Here is a 17,817-nt window from a genome sequence, read left to right on the forward strand (position 1 = left end):
TCATCAGACCAAAGGACAGATTTCCACCGGTCTAATGTCCATTGCTCGTGTTTCTTGGCCCAAGCAAGTCTCTTATTATTATTGGTGTCCTTTAGTAGTGGTTTCTTTGCAGATATTTGACCATGAACATCTGATTCACACAGTCTCCTCTGAACAGTTGATGTTTAGATGTGTCTGTTACTTGAACTCTTTGAAGTATTTATTTGGGCTGGTAACTAATGAACTTATCCTCTGCAGCAGAGGTAACTCTGGGTCTTCCTTTCCTGAGGCGGCCCTCATGAGAGCCAGTTTCATCATAGTGCTTGATGGTTTTTGTGACTGCACTTGAAGAAACTTTAAAAGTTCTTGACATTTTCCAATTGAATGACCTTCATTTCTTAAAGAAATGATGGACTGTCGTTTCTCTTTGCCTTTTTGAGGTGTTTTTGACATTAACTTGTACTCGGGCTTTTGCCAAATAGGGCTATCTTCTGTTTACCACCTCTACCTTGTCACACACAACTATTTGGCTCAAACGCATTAAGAAGGAAAGAAATACCCCAATGAACTTTTAATAAGGCACACCTGAAATGCATTCCAGGTGACTACCTCATGAAGCTAGTTGAGAGAATGCCAAGAGTGTGCAAAGCTGTCAAAGTGTGGCTAATTTGAAGAATCTGAAATATAAAATGTATTTTGATTTGTTTAACACTTTTTTGGTTACTACATGATTCCATGTGTTATTTAATAGTGTTGATGTCTTCACAATTATTCTACAATGTAGAAAATAGTAAAATAAAGAAAAACCCTTGAATGAGTAGGTGTGTCCAAACTTTTGACTGGTATTGTATATAATTATATAACTGTCTGTCTCTACTTGGGTTCCTCTTCTAGGCCTATAACAACACTCACATCACGGTCATGTCTAGCATCATCTACGGCGGGAACAAATCCGACGATAACTGCACCAACGTGGACAACCTAATGAAACACTACTACCTGCCCGTCATGTACAGTGTCATTTTCGTTGTGGGGCTGCTGGGTAATGTCACCGCCATCGCCATCTACCTGGCCAAGCTACGACCCTGGAAGTCCAGCAGTATCATTAAGTTCAACCTGGCGTTGACGGATCTTCTGTATGTTCTGAGTCTGCCTTTCATGGTCTACTACTACAACAACGGTGAATCCTGGAACCTGGGCGACTTCATGTGTCGCTTTCTGCGTTTCGGGTCCCAGTTTAACCTATATGGTAGAATACTGTTTCTCACCTGTTTGGCTGTGTTTCGATATGTCGTGGCGGCACATCCTGTGAGGGCGGCGCAGGTGCAGCAGAAGAGGTGGGGTATCTTGGCATGCGCTGCGGTCTGGGCTATAGCCGTGGTAGAGATCGTGCCCATGCTCACCATGATCACCATGGAGACTAAAAACAACAAGACCCACTGTTTGGACTTTGCTAGCGGCGACCTGGCTGTCCTGTTGTGGTACGGTTGGCTGCTGACCGTGCTGGGCTACCTGCTGCCCCTGGTGGTGGTGGTGGTGTGTTACGCCGGTGTGGTCCATAAACTAGCCACGGGGCCCTACACCCACAACCCTCCCCGGGTGCGGGCACGCTGCCTCAACGTACTGATCCTGGTGGTGTTCGTGGTATGCTTCCTGCCGTACCACGTCCTGAGGATCCTAAGAGTAGACACCAGGAGGAAGCCTGAGTCGTCATGTATGCTGGTGCACTGGGTCCACATCGCTTATATCCTGTCCAGGCCCATAGCGGGGCTCAACACCTTCTTTAACCTGGCTCTGTAGCCCCTGGTGGACCAAGTTCAGGACTCACCTCAAACTCAGCCTGGCTGTCGTCAGTAAGTCCAGTAACACAGCTTCAGCCGAAAGGCCAGCAGCCACGGCATGAAATAAGGACATGAGATATAATCCAGTGTTCTGTTTCATTCTGTGTGGACATTACTATCATGGCAATATATTGTCCTACAATATTCGATATACTGTACTGTGATCCTGTAAATAGAAAACCTTTTATCAGATTTTATTATACGCCAACATGAGGTTTACAACATTGATGTGGTTTCTATAAAAATATTACGTACTTGTAATGAGTGACTTTATATCTACTGTATAGTCTAATTGATATTGCCGTATCACTTCATTATAAATAAATGTTTAACAATCAACATTTAACAATCCAATATCCGTCTCATGCCTCAGTGGGTATTTGATGCATTGTTCTGGCATGACTTGTGAGAGAGAAACAAGAACATGATACACTTGGCCCAGGACCAGATACATGTCAATATGATTAAGACACCAAATGTTTTCACTTCTATACCCAGTGTTGGCACTCTCTCAGGTGTGTATTTTTCACCTACTTAACGCAAGCAACAATGAAATTAGAGTCTAGGAACGAGAAACACGTTGGCTAGGGGCGAAAAGGAGTGGCTGGGCAGAAAGATTTCCTGACGTTAAGTGACGTCTGTTTTGCATCTTAAATTATCGAGAATCACAGAACCACTTCCTAATAAGTAAACTGACAATAAACTGTATAATCCTGCTTTTCCTCTGAAGGCTATTTACTATAATACATTATTCATCCAATTTAATTTCAACTCATTTCATCAATTGATAGTATCAAATAGCTAACAAACTAGTGTCAGATTAGTGGTGCTTAAATGTTTATTTGAGGCTGTACTATCTGAATCCCACATCAAAGGGTGGTAATGTCCACTGTCCACCCTACCTTGTGGGAGCCCAGACCTCACTTCAGACTCAAAGCTGAAAGCAAGTATCTAATGCAAAGAAACACTTGAGTGAACCCGCTGACAGTAAAAAAGACCTCTGTACAGTATCTTGCTACCATAACACTATGAGAACAATAAAGACGAGTGATAGGCTAGGATGGAAACTTGAATATGAATATAAATGAGTAGGCCTATGTGTGTTACAAGTTCCTCCTGTCTCTAGCTGCAATTGATTGTTGGCTTTTGTTTCTTGTCAACCTTTCAATCTCTCCCTCTACCGTTCCAGTAAACATTGTTGAAAAGCTCCTTATGTAGGGAAGATAAGATTTTGAATGGAAGTACATTTTAGGTCCCCTCGACAATAGAAAATGACGTTTTTGTGTGTGTGTGTGTGTGTGTGTGCGTGCGTGCGTGCGTTTTGCTAAAGATATGGTGTGAGCTGCAGCTGTTTAGTCTATCATTCTAAGATCTGAGCATGCTAGACCATAGAGCAAGTGTAGAAGTCCTTATTTTCATTATGGAACTACATATGGTTAAGTAAACAGTTATTCAAACGTGACCATAGTGAAAATAATGTAATGTGTTCATGTGAGCAGTGGAGGCTGCTGAGGGGAGGATGGCTCATAATAATGGCAGGAATGGAGTCAATGGAAAGGTATCAAATACCATTACTATGAGCTGTCCTCCCCTCAACAGCCTCCACTTCATGTGAGCACGTATTGTGATACATGTCTCATTTATTGAATCCAAACCGTAACTGTAAATCCATCACAGTCTTTCTATACTGTTGCCAGAAGGACATTTCCTGAGATCTGACAACCCTGTCTATCATTCTCTCATGCAGCAAAGCCCTGAACACGATGTTTGTATACAACCACAAGCAGTCAGAGTGGAGGGAGCTGGCTGCCATGAAGACAGCCAGAGCCATGTTCGGAGCTGTCGTTCACAACGGAAAGATCGTGGTGGCCGGTGGAGTCAACGAGGAAGGCCTCACTGCTGCATCTGAAGTCTACGACTTTGGAACAAACAAGTATGCAGCATTTTCTTTGGCGATAAATCAGTTTAAGACCTTTTTACACCTTTTAATATCATTCACCATAACAATACCATTTGCTGTTTCTGGAGGGTAAACGTTATCAGTCATCTTGAGTCAGGATGGCCTTAATTATAAAGAGTCCCCCTGACGCCATCCCTAATCACCTTGTTTCGCAGATGGGAGACGTTCACAGACTTTCCCCAGGAGAGGAGCTCAGTGAACCTGCTGAGCAGTGAGGGGTCCCTGTATGCCGTGGGGGGCTTCACCATCATCCAGAATGACAACAAGGAGGTGGTCCCCGCAGAGGTCACAGATGTTTGGCAGTAAGTCCCCTCTTTTAATGTTATTATGTTATCAACCAGGATTTGAACCAAGGTCTTCTTCATAAATACAACAGGACTGTGTTAACCCATTATGCTAAAGCCTAGGCAGTAACTCAGTGAGCTAACACAAGTTCACATTGTTCAGCCCTGTTTGATGTGGGTTTGTTATTTGAGATGGCTTACATTTCCATTCCTGTGAACAAAAAAGTAGAACATATTCATCTTAGTTCAATTATAATAATTTGTTATATAAATGTATGATAATAAATAAAGGTAAAGCTAAATGAAAAAAGGAAGAGGACCCTACTTGGTCAGTGGTACTGTACAAACAATCAACGTCGCTCTGGATAAGAGCGTCAGCTAAATGACGTAAATGTCTTGGTCATCACTGTATCTTCCTTTTCCCTGTGTTAGGTACGAGGAGGACAAGAAGGAATGGAGCGGGATGCTGAGGGAGATGCGTTACGCCGCTGGCTCCTCCTGCGTATCCATGCGCCTCAATGCTGCCAAGATGCCCAAACTCTAGACCCTCGCTGCCCCGTCATGATTCCCCATGATGCCCTCTGTCTGCCCGGATTACCACCGTCTTCTCTTGGTAGTCTTTCCACTTCAGTAATAGAGGGGGTGTCACCGTCACATGATAACTCAAATCTGGACTCTTGTGTTGAGTTTCTTTTTGTCTCTTTATGATCTCAGGGGATTTTCGGTACAATAAAAACATCTACTTTGCGTCAGTGAAGACTGCATCAGTATATTCGTTTCCCTCTCTATAGAGTAACCCACAATGTGTATTTAGCTAGCTTTTTTGTAAAATAAACATTTGTTCAAAAACTACTGTTATGGTTGATTTGAATTTGGAGTAAGTTAAGTTTAGTTTAAACTACTGTCTGTCCATAGCAAACATGTTTTACTAGAACTAGATTCAGGTCGAGATATGGTAAATAAGGAAATTAAATATAGGTGTGAGCTGGTTGGTATAGTAAAAACTAACAGGTTAAACACCAACTCATTGGCAGGTTTAAACAACTGTCCTGCATTATGCGTACACAATGTACACTACAGTATGTGTCATACCAACACTGTAGATCCCAGTAGATTCCCACAGTAAGTTTGACATACAGGAGGTCGATCTCCGTTACCCACAGTGGTGGAAAAAGTACCCTATTGTCATACCTTAGTAAAAGTATAAATCACTTCAAATTCCTTATATTACGCAAACCAGATGGTATAATTCTCTTTCTTTGTTATTTACAGATAGCCAGTGGCACTTTCCAAAACTCTGAAATAATTTACAAACAAAGCATTTGGGTTTTCGTGAGTCCGCCAGAGCAGAGGCAGTAGGGATGACTAGGGATGTTCTCGTGATAAGTGTGTGAATTTGACCATTTTCCTGTCCTGCTAAGCATTCAAAATGTAATGAGTAATTTTGGGTGGCAGGGAAAATGTATGGAGTAAAAAGTGTATTATGTTCTTGTAGGAATGCAGTGAAGGTAAAGTTATCAAAAATATAAATAGTAAAGTACAGATACCCACAAAAACTACTTAAGTAGTACTTTAAAGTATTTCTACTTAGGTACTTTACACCCCTGGGGACCCAGAACTGGAAATCTCTATGTTACGTAGTCTGTCCTAGAGATGAAATGTAGGTGAATATTACACCAACACTCTAGAAACAAATTCCACATTCACCACATGAATTTTAGGAGCATATGTTGTGCTATTGTAAATGTGGGCATTTTCACTAGATCATAACTATCTCGTTATACCCTTTACATTCATGATTTGAACTTGCACTGTAACATTACCTATTGTCTTACCTTAATAGAAAATTACACAAGTAAAAGACTCCAGTAAAATACTACTTTTTAAAAGTTCTCATTTGCAACTGCGACCTGGCCAAGATAAAGCAAAGCAGTTTGACACATACAACAACACAGAGTTACACATGGAATAAACAAACATACAATCAATAATACAGTAGAAAAATCTATAAACAGCATGTGCAAATGAAGTAGGATAAGAGAGGTAAGGCAATAAATAGGCCATGGTGGCAAAGTAATTACAATATAGCAATTAAACACTGGAATGGTAGGGTGTGCAGAAGATGAATGTGCAAGTAGAGATACTGGGGTGCAAAGGAGCAAGATAGATAAATAAATAAATACAGTATTGGGATGAGGTACATTGGATGGGCTATTTACAGATGAGCTATGTACAGGTGCAATGATCTGTGAGCTGCTCTGACAGCTGGTGCTTAAAGCTAGTGAGGGAGGTAAGAGTCTCCAGCTTCAGAGATTTTTGCAGTTCGTTCCAGTCATTGGCAGCAGAGAACTGGAAGGAGAGGCGGCCAAAGGAAGAATTAGCTTTGGGGATGACCAGTGAGATATACCTGCTGGAGGGCATGCTACGGGTGGGTGCTGCTATGGTGACCTGTGAGCTGAGATAAGGCGGGGCTTTACCTAGCAGAGACTTGTAGGTGACCTGGAGCCAGTGGGTTTGGCGACGAGTATGAAGTGAGGGCCAGCCAACGAGAGCATACAGGTCGCAGTGGTGGGTAGTATATGGGGCTTTGGTGACAAAACGGATGGCACTGTGATAGACTGCATCCAATTTGTTGAGTAGAGTGTTGGAGGCTATTTTGTAAATGAAGTCGCCGAAGTCGAGGATCGGTAGGATGGTCAGTTTTACCAGGGTATGTTTGACAGCATGAGTGAAGGATGCTTTGTTGCGAAATAGTAAGCCTATTCTAGATTTAATTTTGGATTGGAGATGTTTAATGTGAGTCTGGAAGGAGAGTTTACAGTCTAACCAGACACTTAGGTATTTGTAGTTGTCCACATATTCTAAGTCAGAACCGTCCAGAGTAGTGAAGAGCATGCATTTAGTTTTAGTTGCATTTAAGAGCAGTTGGAGGCCACGGAAGGAGTGTTGTATGGCATTAAAGCTCATCTGGAGGTTAGTTAACACACTGTCCAAAGAAGGGCCAGAGGTATACAGAATGGTGTCGTCTGCGTAGAGGTGGATCAAAGAATCACCAGCAGCGAGAGCGACATCATTGATGTATACAGAGAAGAGAGTCAGCCCGAGAATTGAACCCTGTAGCACCCCCATTGAGACTGCCAGAGGTATGGACAACAGGCCCTCCGATTTGACATACTGAACTCTATCGGAGAAGTAGTTGGTGAACCAAACGAGGCAATCATTTGAGAAACCAAGGCTGTTGAGTCTGCCAATAAGAATGTTGTGATTGACAGAGTCGAAAGCCTTAGCCAGGTCGATGAATACGGCTGCACAGTATTGTCTCTTATCGATGGCAGTTATGATATCGTTTAGGACCTTGAGCGTGGCTGAGGTGCACCCATGACCAGCTCTGAAACCAGATTGCATAGCGGAGAAGGTACGGTGAGATTCGAAATGGTCGGTAATCTGTTTGTTAACTTGGCTTTCAAAGTCCTTAGAAAGACAGGGTAGGATAGATATAGGTCTATAACAGTTTGGGTTTAGAGTGTCTCCCCTTTGAAGAGGGGGATGACCGCAGAAGTTTTCCAATCTATGGGAATCTCAGACAATACGAAAGAGAGGTTGAACAGGCTAGTAATAGGAGTTGCAACAATTTCGGCAGATAATTTTAGAAAGAGAGGGTCCAGCTTGTCTAGCCCGGCTGATTTGTAGGGGTCCAGATTTTGCAGCCCTTTTAGAACATCAGCTATCTGGATTTGGGTGAAGGAGAAGTGGGGGAGATTTGGGCAAGTTGCTGTGGGGAGTGCAGGGCTGTTGACCGGGGTAGGGGTAGCCAGGTGGAAAGCATGGCCAGCCGTAGAAAAATGCTTATTGAAATTATTGTGGATTTATCGGTAGTGACAGTGTTTCCTTGCCTCAGTGCTTGAGAAAAAGTGTAAAGGTATTTGGTTTTAAATATACTTAAGTATCAAAAGTGTATGTCATTTCAAATTCCTTATATTAAGCAAACCAGAAGGCACAATCCTCTTTCTTTTTTATTTACAGATAGCCAGTGGCACTCTCCAACAGATCAGAGGCAGTAGAGATGACCAGGGATGTTCTCTTGATAAGTGTGTGAATTGGACCATTTTCCTGTCATGCTAAGCATTCAAAATGTAATGTAAAAAGAGTAAAAAGTGTATTATTTTCTTTAGGAATGGAGTGAAGTAAAAGTTTTCAAAAATATAAATAGTAAAGTACAGATACCCCCAAAAACGACTTCAGTAAAAATATTTCAAAGTACTACTTAAGTACTTTACAACCCTAGTAACCGAGAACTGGAAATCCCTATGTTACGTAGTCTGTCCTAGAGAGTAAATGTAGGTGAACTTTACACCAAAACTCTAGAAACAAATTCCACATTCACCACAAAGAATTTTAGGAGCATATGTTGTACTATTGTAAATGCGGGCATTTTCACTAGATCATAACTACCTCTAACTACCCTTTACATTCATGATTTGAACTTGCACTGTAACATTACTAAATACTTATAACCACCACAGATTTTGACCGTTTTCACCGGCATCCATTTCTAGTTCACTAATGTCTGTCATTAACATGTATCAAGCATATCAACCTGCAGGCTGATGCCAAATGCAGGACATGTGACATCATAGTACAGTACAGTAACACTAAACCACTAGAACTGAGGGGGAATAGCAGCTCAATGTACTCCACGCTATTCCTCCCTTTATTTAACTGCTGCACAGGAATGATGTACTGTACCCATAGTGAAGAGGAAGTAGTACTGTACTTCCCGTATATTTTCAATAATTTCATGTCAAATACAGCTGAAATAGGATGTGAATGATTTTTTCATAAGGGTTCTATGCAGAAGTCAATGAGGTAACGCCCAACAAAGGCACAGTGCGTGACATGCTTGTGTTTTCCTGTAGTGGGGGCCAGACAGTGCTGTAGGAGGTTAAAGTAGCTGAAAGGAGGGACTAGAGGTGGCTGATGTATAAGAGAGAGGAGGAGGAAAGTCTCAGACAGGATATCGATGACTGAGGGAACAGCACTGACTGACTGACTGACTGACTGACTGACTGACTGACTGACTGACTGACTGACTGACTGACTGACTGACTGACTGACTGACTGTAAGTTGCCATATCCCTAACTGTATCTCTAGCCTTGTTTACACCTGGTGCTAACATACGTCTTTTGTCCTGATCTTATCCACATTCTTATTGTGCCCACATTGTAGCCATTGCATCTACACACAGTATTAAAATGTGTCTCTTATCCATCCACTGTGTCTGCATTGTGACCAGATTCACTGGTGCCTCCCAGTATGCAGATTATTTGACAGATATTCTTTCAAAATAATATGTATTTATTTATTTTAAGACATGGTGTTACCTGTCAATGATTATAGAGACCGGTATAATAATGATTTAAATTATTTGACCATCCAGATTGTTTATACTTGATTGATAATATCCAAATACACTGGGTCCCTGACTACCTCTGGAGGTGGTCAGGAAGATCTGATCATGATCAGATCACAATGCATCTTTTAATCGTCTACACCTGTCTAAAAATGTGGGCACAATCAGAATATGGACAAGACCAGGACAAAGGACGCATGTTTGAACCAGGTATAAATGGGGCTTCTGACTCAATGTGTATAGTTAAAAGAAACTCTAAGGATGATTTTTTTTAATTCTAGTCTAGCGTTGATCATACTTACTAGGTGGCTCCACATGTTACAGTATTTTCTGAAAGGAAGAATACATGAAGTGCTGAGTAAAAAAGTAAGGAACAAGATGAGAAGGAATAATCAGACCTGAGGTGTAAACTTTGCACTGGCATGGTGTGGATTTTTTTGTTTGTGTAAGCTGCCAGACAATCCTGAGACTGTCTCACACCTTTTGTGATAATGGGAGGAAAGGGAAGTAGAAAGGGTAATTTTTCATTTGTATTTTTATGTTAGTAGAAGAAGTTTAGAAGTTGAAATTCTTAGAGGCTAGTGTTGAAAAATGGAGGGTAAGTGACTGTATTAGAAATAGTAGTAGTAGTAGTAGTAGTAGTAGTAGCAGTATTAGTAGTAGTAGCAGTAGTAGTTGCAGTAGTAGTAGCAGTAGTAGTAGTAGCACTAGCGGTAGCATAGTAGCAGTAGCAGTAGTAGTAGCAGTAGTAGTAGTAGTAGTAGTAGCAGTAGCATTAGTAGCAGTTGCAGTTGTAGTAGTAGTAGTTGCAGTAGTAGTAGTAGTAGCACTAGCAGTAGCATCAGTAGCAGTAGTAGTAGCAGTATTAGTAGTAGTAGTAGCACTAGCAGTAGCAAAGAACAAATACCCCCAAAAACTACTTAAGTAGTACTTAAAATAATTTTTAATTAAGTACTTTACACCCCTGGTAACCCAGCACTGGAAATCTCTATGTTACGCTGTCTGTCCTAGATATGAAATGTAGGTGAACTTTACACCAAAAAAATGAAAAAATAAATCCACATTCACCACATGAATTTTAGGAGCATATGTTGTACTATTGTAAATGCGGGCATTTTCACTAGATCATAACTACCTCTAAATACCCTTTACATTCATGATTTGAACTTGCACTGTAACATTACTAAATACTTATAACCACCACAGCTTTTGACCGTTTTCACCGGCATCCATTTCTAGTTCACTAATGTCTGTCATTAACATGTATCAAGCATATCAACCTGCAGGCTGATGCCAAATGCAGGACATGTGACATCATAGTACAGTACAGTAACACTAAACCACTAGAACTGAGGGGGAATAGCAGCTCAATGTACTCCACGCTATTCCTCCCTTTATTTAACTGCTGCACAGGAATGATGTACTTGTCACGTCCTGGTCAGTATAAGGTTCATTGTTTTTGTAGTTTGGTCAGGAAGTGGCAGAGGGTATTTGTTTTATGTGGTTCGGGGTGTTGTGTTTGTGTAAAGGGTGTTTGATTTAGTATTTCCGGGTTTTGGTTTATGTTTAGTTTATTCTAGGGTTAGTCTAGTGTGTGTGTTTCTATGTTTGGTTGATTGGGGTTGGGACTCTCAGTTGAAGGCAGGTGTTGTCTATCTGCCTTTGATTGAGAGTCCCATATATTAGGGTGTGTTTGTATGTGTTATTTGTGGGTGATTATTCTGTGTATAGCCTTGTGCCTTACCAGACTGTTTATTTGTCGAGTGTTCGTTTTTTGTGTTTTGTTATTTTGTATGGTCATTTTTGAGATTAATTAAAAATCAAGATGAGCATTCACGTACCTGCTGCGTTTTGGTCCACATTTTCTGATGACGATTTCGCATTATCGTCAGAAGACGAAGACAACAACTGTGACAGAATCACCCACCACCAAAGGACCAAGCAGCAGAGGAAGGAGCAGACGGAGTTCGAGTTGGACTGGCGGGAGAAGTGGACTTGGGAGGAAGTTCTGGACGGGGCCGGACCTTGGCACCAGGCTGGGGATAATCGACGCCCGCAGTGGGAAATTGAGGCAGCCAAGGCAGAGAGGCGGTGGTACGAGGCCAAGTACACGCTGAAGGAGAAGCACGAGAGGCACCCCCAAGAAAATTTTGGGGGGGGGCACACGGGTAGTTTGGCTAGGCGTAAAAAGAGCCGGAAGCCAGCTACTCGTGGTTATATGGAGGAGCGTATGGGGTGGAGAGCGCTATGTTTCGCTGAGGAGCGCACTATCTCACCCATACGCACGCACAGTCCGGTGCGCGTTATTCCAGCCCCTCGCAGGTGCCGTGCTAGAGCGGGCATCCAGCCTGGTAGGAGGATGCCTGCGCAGCGCATCTGGTCGCCGGTACGCCTCCGAGGACCAGGCTACCCAACTCCCGCTCTACGCACGGCTACCATCAGGCCCCTGCACAGCCCAGTCTGCCCTGTACGAGCACCCCGCTCGTACAGGGCTACTAGTTCCATCCAGCCAAGGCGGGTTGTGCAGGAGGTAAGATCTAGACCGGCTGTGCGCCTCCATAGCCCTGGGTTTCCAGCTCCTGTCTCTCGTGCGGACCCGGAAGTGCGTCAACCCAGTCCGACTCGTCCCGTTCCCGCTCCCCGCACTAGCCTGGAGGTGCGTGTACATAATCTGGTAAGCCCAGTACCAGCACCACGCACCAGGCTACAAGTGCGTCAACCCAGCCTCGCCAGTCAACAGTCTTCATCAGAGCTGCCCGCCAGTCAACAGTCTTCATCAGAGCTGCCCGCCAGTCAACAGTCTTCATCAGAGCTGCCCGCCAGTCAACAGTCATCATCAGAGCTGCCCGCCAGTCAACAGTCATCGTCAGAGCTGCCCGCCAGTCAACAGTCGTCAGAGCTGCCCGCCAGTCAACAGTCGTCAGAGCTGCCCGCCAGTCAACAGTCGCCAGAGAGGTCAGACTGCGCTGAACTGCCGGAGTGGTCAGACTGCGCTGAACTGCCGGAGTGGCCAGACTGCGCTGAACTGCCGGAGTGGCCAGACTGCGCTGAACTGCCGGAGTGGCCAGACTGCGCTGAACTGCCGGAGTGGCCAGACTGCGCTGAACTGCCGGAGTGGCCAGACTGCGCTGAACTGCCGGAGTGGCCAGACTGCGCTGAACTGCCGGAGTGGCCAGACTGCGCTGAACTGCCGGAGTGGCCAGACTGCGCTGAACTGCCGGAGTGGCCAGACTGCGCTGAACTGCCGGAGTGGCCAGACTGCGCTGAACTGCCGGAGTGGCCAGACTGCCCTGAACTGCCGGAGTGGCCAGACTGCCCTGAACTGCCGGAGTGGCCAGACTGCCCAGACTGTCCCGAATTGCCAGACTGCCCAGACTGTCCCGAATTGCCAGACTGCCCAGACTGTCCCGAATTGCCAGACTGCCCAGACTCTCCCGAATTGCCAGACTGCCCCGACTGCCCCCCGGCGATGCCAGACTGGTCCGACTGCCCCTCGGCGATGCCAGAGTGGCCCGACAGCCTGGAACGGCCGGAGCCAGAGCCACCTCCAGAAATAGGTGGGTTGGGGAGGGGGGGTGTAGCACAGTGCCGTCGTTGACGGCAGCCACCCTCCCTTCCCTCCCTTTAGAAAAGGGGAATTTTTTTTTGGTGTTGCTTGGGGTTATTTTTTAAGGTGCTTCTGGGGTAGCACCTTTAAGGGGGGGGTACTGTCACGTCCTGGTCAGTATAAGGTTAATTGTTTTTGCAGTTTGGTCAGGACGTGGCAGAGGGTATTTGTTTTATGTGGTTCGGGGTGTTGTGTTTGTGTAAAGGGTGTTTGATTTAGTATTTCCGGGTTTTGGTTTATGTTTAGTTTATTCTAGGGTTAGTCTAGTGTGTGTGTTTCTATGTTTGGTTGATTGGGGTTGGGACTCTCAGTTGAAGGCAGGTGTTGTCTATCTGCCTTTGATTGAGAGTCCCATATATTAGGGTGTGTTTGTATGTGTTATTTGTGGGTGATTATTCTGTGTATAGCCTTGTGCCTTACCAGACTGTTTATTTGTCGAGTGTTCGTTTTTTGTGTTTTGTTATTTTGTATGTTCATTTTTGAGATTAATTAAAAATCAAGATGAGCATTCACGTACCTGCTGAGTTTTGGTCCACATTTTCTGATGACGATTTCGCATTATCGTCAGAAGACGAAGACAACAACTGTGACAGTACTGTACCCATAGTGAAGAGGAAGTAGTACTGTACTTCCCGTATATTTTCAATAATTTCATGTCAAATACAGCTGAAATAGGATGTGAATGATTTTTTCACAAGGGTTCTATGCAGAAGTCAATGAGGTAACGCCCAACAAAGGCACAGTGCGTGACATGCTTGTGTTTTCCTGTAGTGGGGGCCAGACAGTGCTGTAGGAGGTTAAAGTAGCTGAAAGGAGGGACTAGAGGTGGCTGATGTATAAGAGAGGAGGAGGAAAGTCTCAGACAGGATATCGATGACTGAGGGAACAGCACTGACTGACTGACTGACTGACTGACTGACTGTAAGTTGCCATATCCCTAACTGTATCTCTAGCCTTGTTTACACCTGGTGCTAACATGCGTCTTTTGTCCTGATGTTATCCATATTCTGAATGTGCCCACATTGTAGCCATTGCATCTACACACAGTATTAAAATGTGTCTCTTATCCATCCACTGTGTCTGCATTGTGACCAGATTCACTGGTGCCTCCCAGTATGCAGATTATTTGACAGATATTCTTTCAAAATAATATGTATTTATTTATTTTAAGACATGGTGTTACCTGTCAATGATTATAGAGACCGGTATAATAATGATTTAAATTATTTGACCATCCAGATTGTTTATACTTGATTGATAATATCCAAATACACTGGGTCCCTGACTACCTCTGGAGGTGGTCAGGAAGATCTGATCATGATCAGATCACAATGCATCTTTTAATCGTCTACACCTGTCTAAAAATGTGGGCACAATCAGAATATGGACAAGACCAGGACAAAGGACGCATGTTAGAACCAGGTATAAATGGGGCTTCTGACTCAATGTGTATTGTTCAAAGAAACTCTAAGGATGATTTTTTTAAATTCTAGTCTAGCGTTGATCATACTTACTAGGTGGCTCCACATGTCATAGTATTTTCTGAAAGGAAGAATACATGAAGTGCTGAGTGAAAAAGTAAAGAACAAGATGAGAAGGAATAATCAGACCTGAGATGTAAACTTTCCACTGGCATGGTGTGGATTTTTTTGTTTGTGTAAGCTGCCAGACAATCCTGAGACTGTCTCACACCTTTTGTGATAATGAGACCAGAGGGAACTAGAAATGATCATTTTGAATTAGTATTAGTATAATAAGTTTAGAAGTTGAATTGTTAGAGGCTAGTGTTGAGAAGGTGAGGGTAAGTGACTGTTTTAGAAATAGTAGTTGTAGTAGTAGCAGCAGTAGCAGTACTAGTAGTAGTAATAGTAGTACAACTAGTAGTAGCAGTAGCAGTAGTAGTAGTAGTAGTAGCACTAGCAGTGTAGCAGAAGTAGTAGTAGTAGTAGCACTAGCAGTGTAGCAGAAGTAGTAGTAGTAGTAGCAGTAGTACTAGTAGTAGTAGCAGTAGTAGTAGTAGTAATAGTAGTACAACTAGTAGTAGCAGTAGTAGTAGCAGAAGTAGTAGGAGCAGTAGTAGTAGTAGTAGTATTAGCAGTAGCAATAGTAGTAGTACTAGTAGTAGTAGCAGAAGTAGTAGGAGCAGTAGAAGTAGTAGTAGTAGTAGTAGAAGTAGAAGTAGTAGTAGCAGTAGCAGTAGTAGTAGCAGAAGCAGTATTAGAAGTAGTAATAGTAATAGTGTTGACTGTGGTAGAAGTAGGCCTAAAAGCAGTGATAGTTACTGTTGGTGGGTTCTACAGTCCTGGATAGTTTCATCAAAATGTTAAGTGTGCCTTGAATTCTAAATAAATCACAGACAGTGTCACCGGCAAAGCACCCCCACACCATCACACCACCTCCTCCATGCTTCACGGCGGAAACAATACATGCTGAGATCATCCGTTCACCTATTCTGCATCTCACAAAGACACGGGGTTGGAAAAATACATCTCAAATGTGGACTCATCAGACCAAAGGACAGATTTCCACCGGTCTAATGTCCATTGCTCGTGTTTCTTGGCCCAAGCAAGTCTCTTATTATTATTGGTGTCCTTTAGTAGTGGTTTCTTTGCAGATATTTGACCATGAACGTCTGATTCACACAGTCTCCTCTGAACAGTTGATGTTTAGATGTGTCTGTTACTTGAACTCTTTGAAGTATTTATTTGGGCTGGTAACTAATGAACTTATCCTCTGCAGCAGAGGTAACTCTGGGTCTTCCTTTCCTGAGGCGGCCCTCATGAGAGCCAGTTTCATCATAGTGCTTGATGGTTTTTGTGACTGCACTTGAAGAAACTTTAAAAGTTCTTGACATTTTCCAATTGAATGACCTTCATTTCTTAAAGAAATGATGGACTGTCGTTTCTCTTTGCCTTTTTGAGGTGTTTTTGACATTAACTTGTACTCGGGCTTTTGCCAAATAGGGCTATCTTCTGTTTACCACCTCTACCTTGTCACACACAACTATTTGGCTCAAACGCATTAAGAAGGAAAGAAATACCCCAAATGAACTTTTAATAAGGCACACCTGAAATGCATTCCAGGTGACTACCTCATGAAGCTAGTTGAGAGAATGCCAAGAGTGTGCAAAGCTGTCATCACGGCAAAGTGTGGCTAATTTGAAGAATCTGAAATATAAAATGTATTTTGATTTGTTTAACACTTTTTTGGTTACTACATGATTCCATGTGTTATTTAATAGTGTTGATGTCTTCACAATTATTCTACAATGTAGAAAATAGTAAAATAAAGAAAAACCCTTGAATGAGTAGGTGTGTCCAAACTTTTGACTGGTATTGTATATAATTATATAACTGTCTGTCTCTACTTGGGTTCCTCTTCTAGGCCTATAACAACACTCACATCACGGTCATGTCTAGCATCATCTACGGCGGGAACAAATCCGACGATAACTGCACCGACGTGGACAACCTAATGAAACACTACTACCTGCCCGTCATGTACAGTGTCATTTTCGTTGTGGGGCTGCTGGGTAATGTCACCGCCATCGCCATCTACCTGGCCAAGCTACGACCCTGGAAGTCCAGCAGTATCATTATGTTCAACCTGGCGTTGACGGATCTTCTGTATGTTCTGAGTCTGCCTTTCATGGTCTACTACTACAACAACGGTGAATCCTGGAACCTGGGCGACTTCATGTGTCGCTTTCTGCGTTTCGGGTCCCAGTTTAACCTATATGGTAGAATACTGTTTCTCACCTGTTTGGCTGTGTTTCGATATGTCGTGGCGGCACATCCTGTGAGGGCGGCGCAGGTGCAGCATGCGCTGCGGTCTGGGCTATAGCCGTGGTAGAGATCGTGCCCATGCTCACCATGATCACCATGGAGACTAAAAACAACAAGACTGGACTTTGGACTTTGCTAGCGGCGACCTGGCTGTCCTGTTGTGGTACGGTTGGCTGCTGACCGTGCTGGGCTACCTGCTGCCCCTGGTGGTGGTGGTGGTGTGTTACGCCGGTGTGGTCCATAAACTAGCCACGGGGCCCTACACCCACAACCCTCCCCGGGTGCGGGCACGCTGCCTCAACGTACTGATCCTGGTGGTGTTCGTGGTATGCTTCCTGCCGTACCACGTCCTGAGGATCCTAAGAGTAGACACCAGGAGGAAGCCTGAGTCGTCATGTATGCTGGTGCACTGGGTCCACCTCGCTTATATCCTGTCCAGGCCCATAGCGGGGCTCAACACCTTCTTTAACCTGGCTCTATACACCCTGGCCGGGGACAAGTTCCAGCAGGCCTTCCTCAGTGTGTTCCCCTGGGGCCCCTGGTGGACCAAGTTCAGGACTCACCTCAAACTCAGCCTGGCTGTCGTCAGTAAGTCCAGTAACACAGCTTCAGCCGAAAGGCCAGCAGCCACGGCATGAAATAAGGACATGAGATATAATCCAGTGTTCTGTTTCATTCTGTGTGGACATTACTATCATGGCAATATATTGTCCTACAATATTCGATATACTGTACTGTGATCCTGTAAATAGAAAACCTTTTATCAGATTTTATTATACGCCAACATGAGGTTTACAACATTGATGTGGTTTCTATAAAAATATTACGTACTTGTAAAGAGTGACTTTATATCTACTGTATAGTCTAATTGATATTGCCGTATCACTCCATTATAAATAAATGTTTAACAATCAACATTTAACAATCCAATATCAGTCTCATGCCTCAGT

General features: G+C 43.6%; 2 protein-coding genes and 1 pseudogene across 2 annotated transcripts; all 3 read left to right on the top strand.

Annotated features, from left to right (window-relative positions):
* Positions 1 to 900: 900 nt before the first annotated feature.
* On the top strand, positions 901 to 2,117 carry LOC123728320 (2-oxoglutarate receptor 1). Its single transcript, XM_082964383.1, has one exon. It carries the CDS (start codon positions 901 to 903, stop codon positions 1,777 to 1,779), a length of 879 nt encoding a protein of 292 aa, XP_082820509.1. The 3' UTR covers positions 1,780 to 2,117.
* Positions 2,118 to 3,560: 1,443 nt separating this feature from the next.
* Positions 3,561 to 4,816, top strand: LOC123728059 (kelch-like protein 41b). The gene is made up of 3 exons (XM_045698593.2): positions 3,561 to 3,753; positions 3,936 to 4,082; positions 4,497 to 4,816. The coding sequence occupies exons 1-3, from the start codon at positions 3,584 to 3,586 to the stop codon at positions 4,606 to 4,608; spliced, it is 429 nt and encodes a 142-aa protein (XP_045554549.1). The 5' UTR covers positions 3,561 to 3,583; the 3' UTR covers positions 4,609 to 4,816.
* An 11,677-nt stretch (positions 4,817 to 16,493) lies between these two features.
* Positions 16,494 to 17,505, top strand: LOC106575336 (2-oxoglutarate receptor 1-like; annotated as a pseudogene).
* The last annotated feature ends 312 nt before the right edge of the window (positions 17,506 to 17,817 follow it).

The sequence above is a fragment of the Salmo salar genome, chromosome 17 (assembly GCF_965601325.2).
Source record: "Salmo salar chromosome 17, fSalSal1, whole genome shotgun sequence".
Classification (NCBI taxonomy): domain Eukaryota; kingdom Metazoa; phylum Chordata; class Actinopteri; order Salmoniformes; family Salmonidae; genus Salmo; species Salmo salar.

Bases quoted from the DNA above. Each gene is read 5' to 3' on its own strand.
- LOC123728320 (XM_082964383.1), top strand. From the start codon at position 901: ATGTCTAGCATCATCTACGGCGGGAACAAATCCGACGATAACTGCACC.
- LOC123728059 (XM_045698593.2), top strand. From the start codon at position 3,584: ATGTTTGTATACAACCACAAGCAGTCAGAGTGGAGGGAGCTGGCTGCC. The intron at 3,754-3,935 runs GTATGCAGCATT...CTTGTTTCGCAG, and splicing joins TACGACTTTGGAACAAACAA to ATGGGAGACGTTCACAGACT. The intron at 4,083-4,496 runs GTAAGTCCCCTC...TCCCTGTGTTAG, and splicing joins GAGGTCACAGATGTTTGGCA to GTACGAGGAGGACAAGAAGG.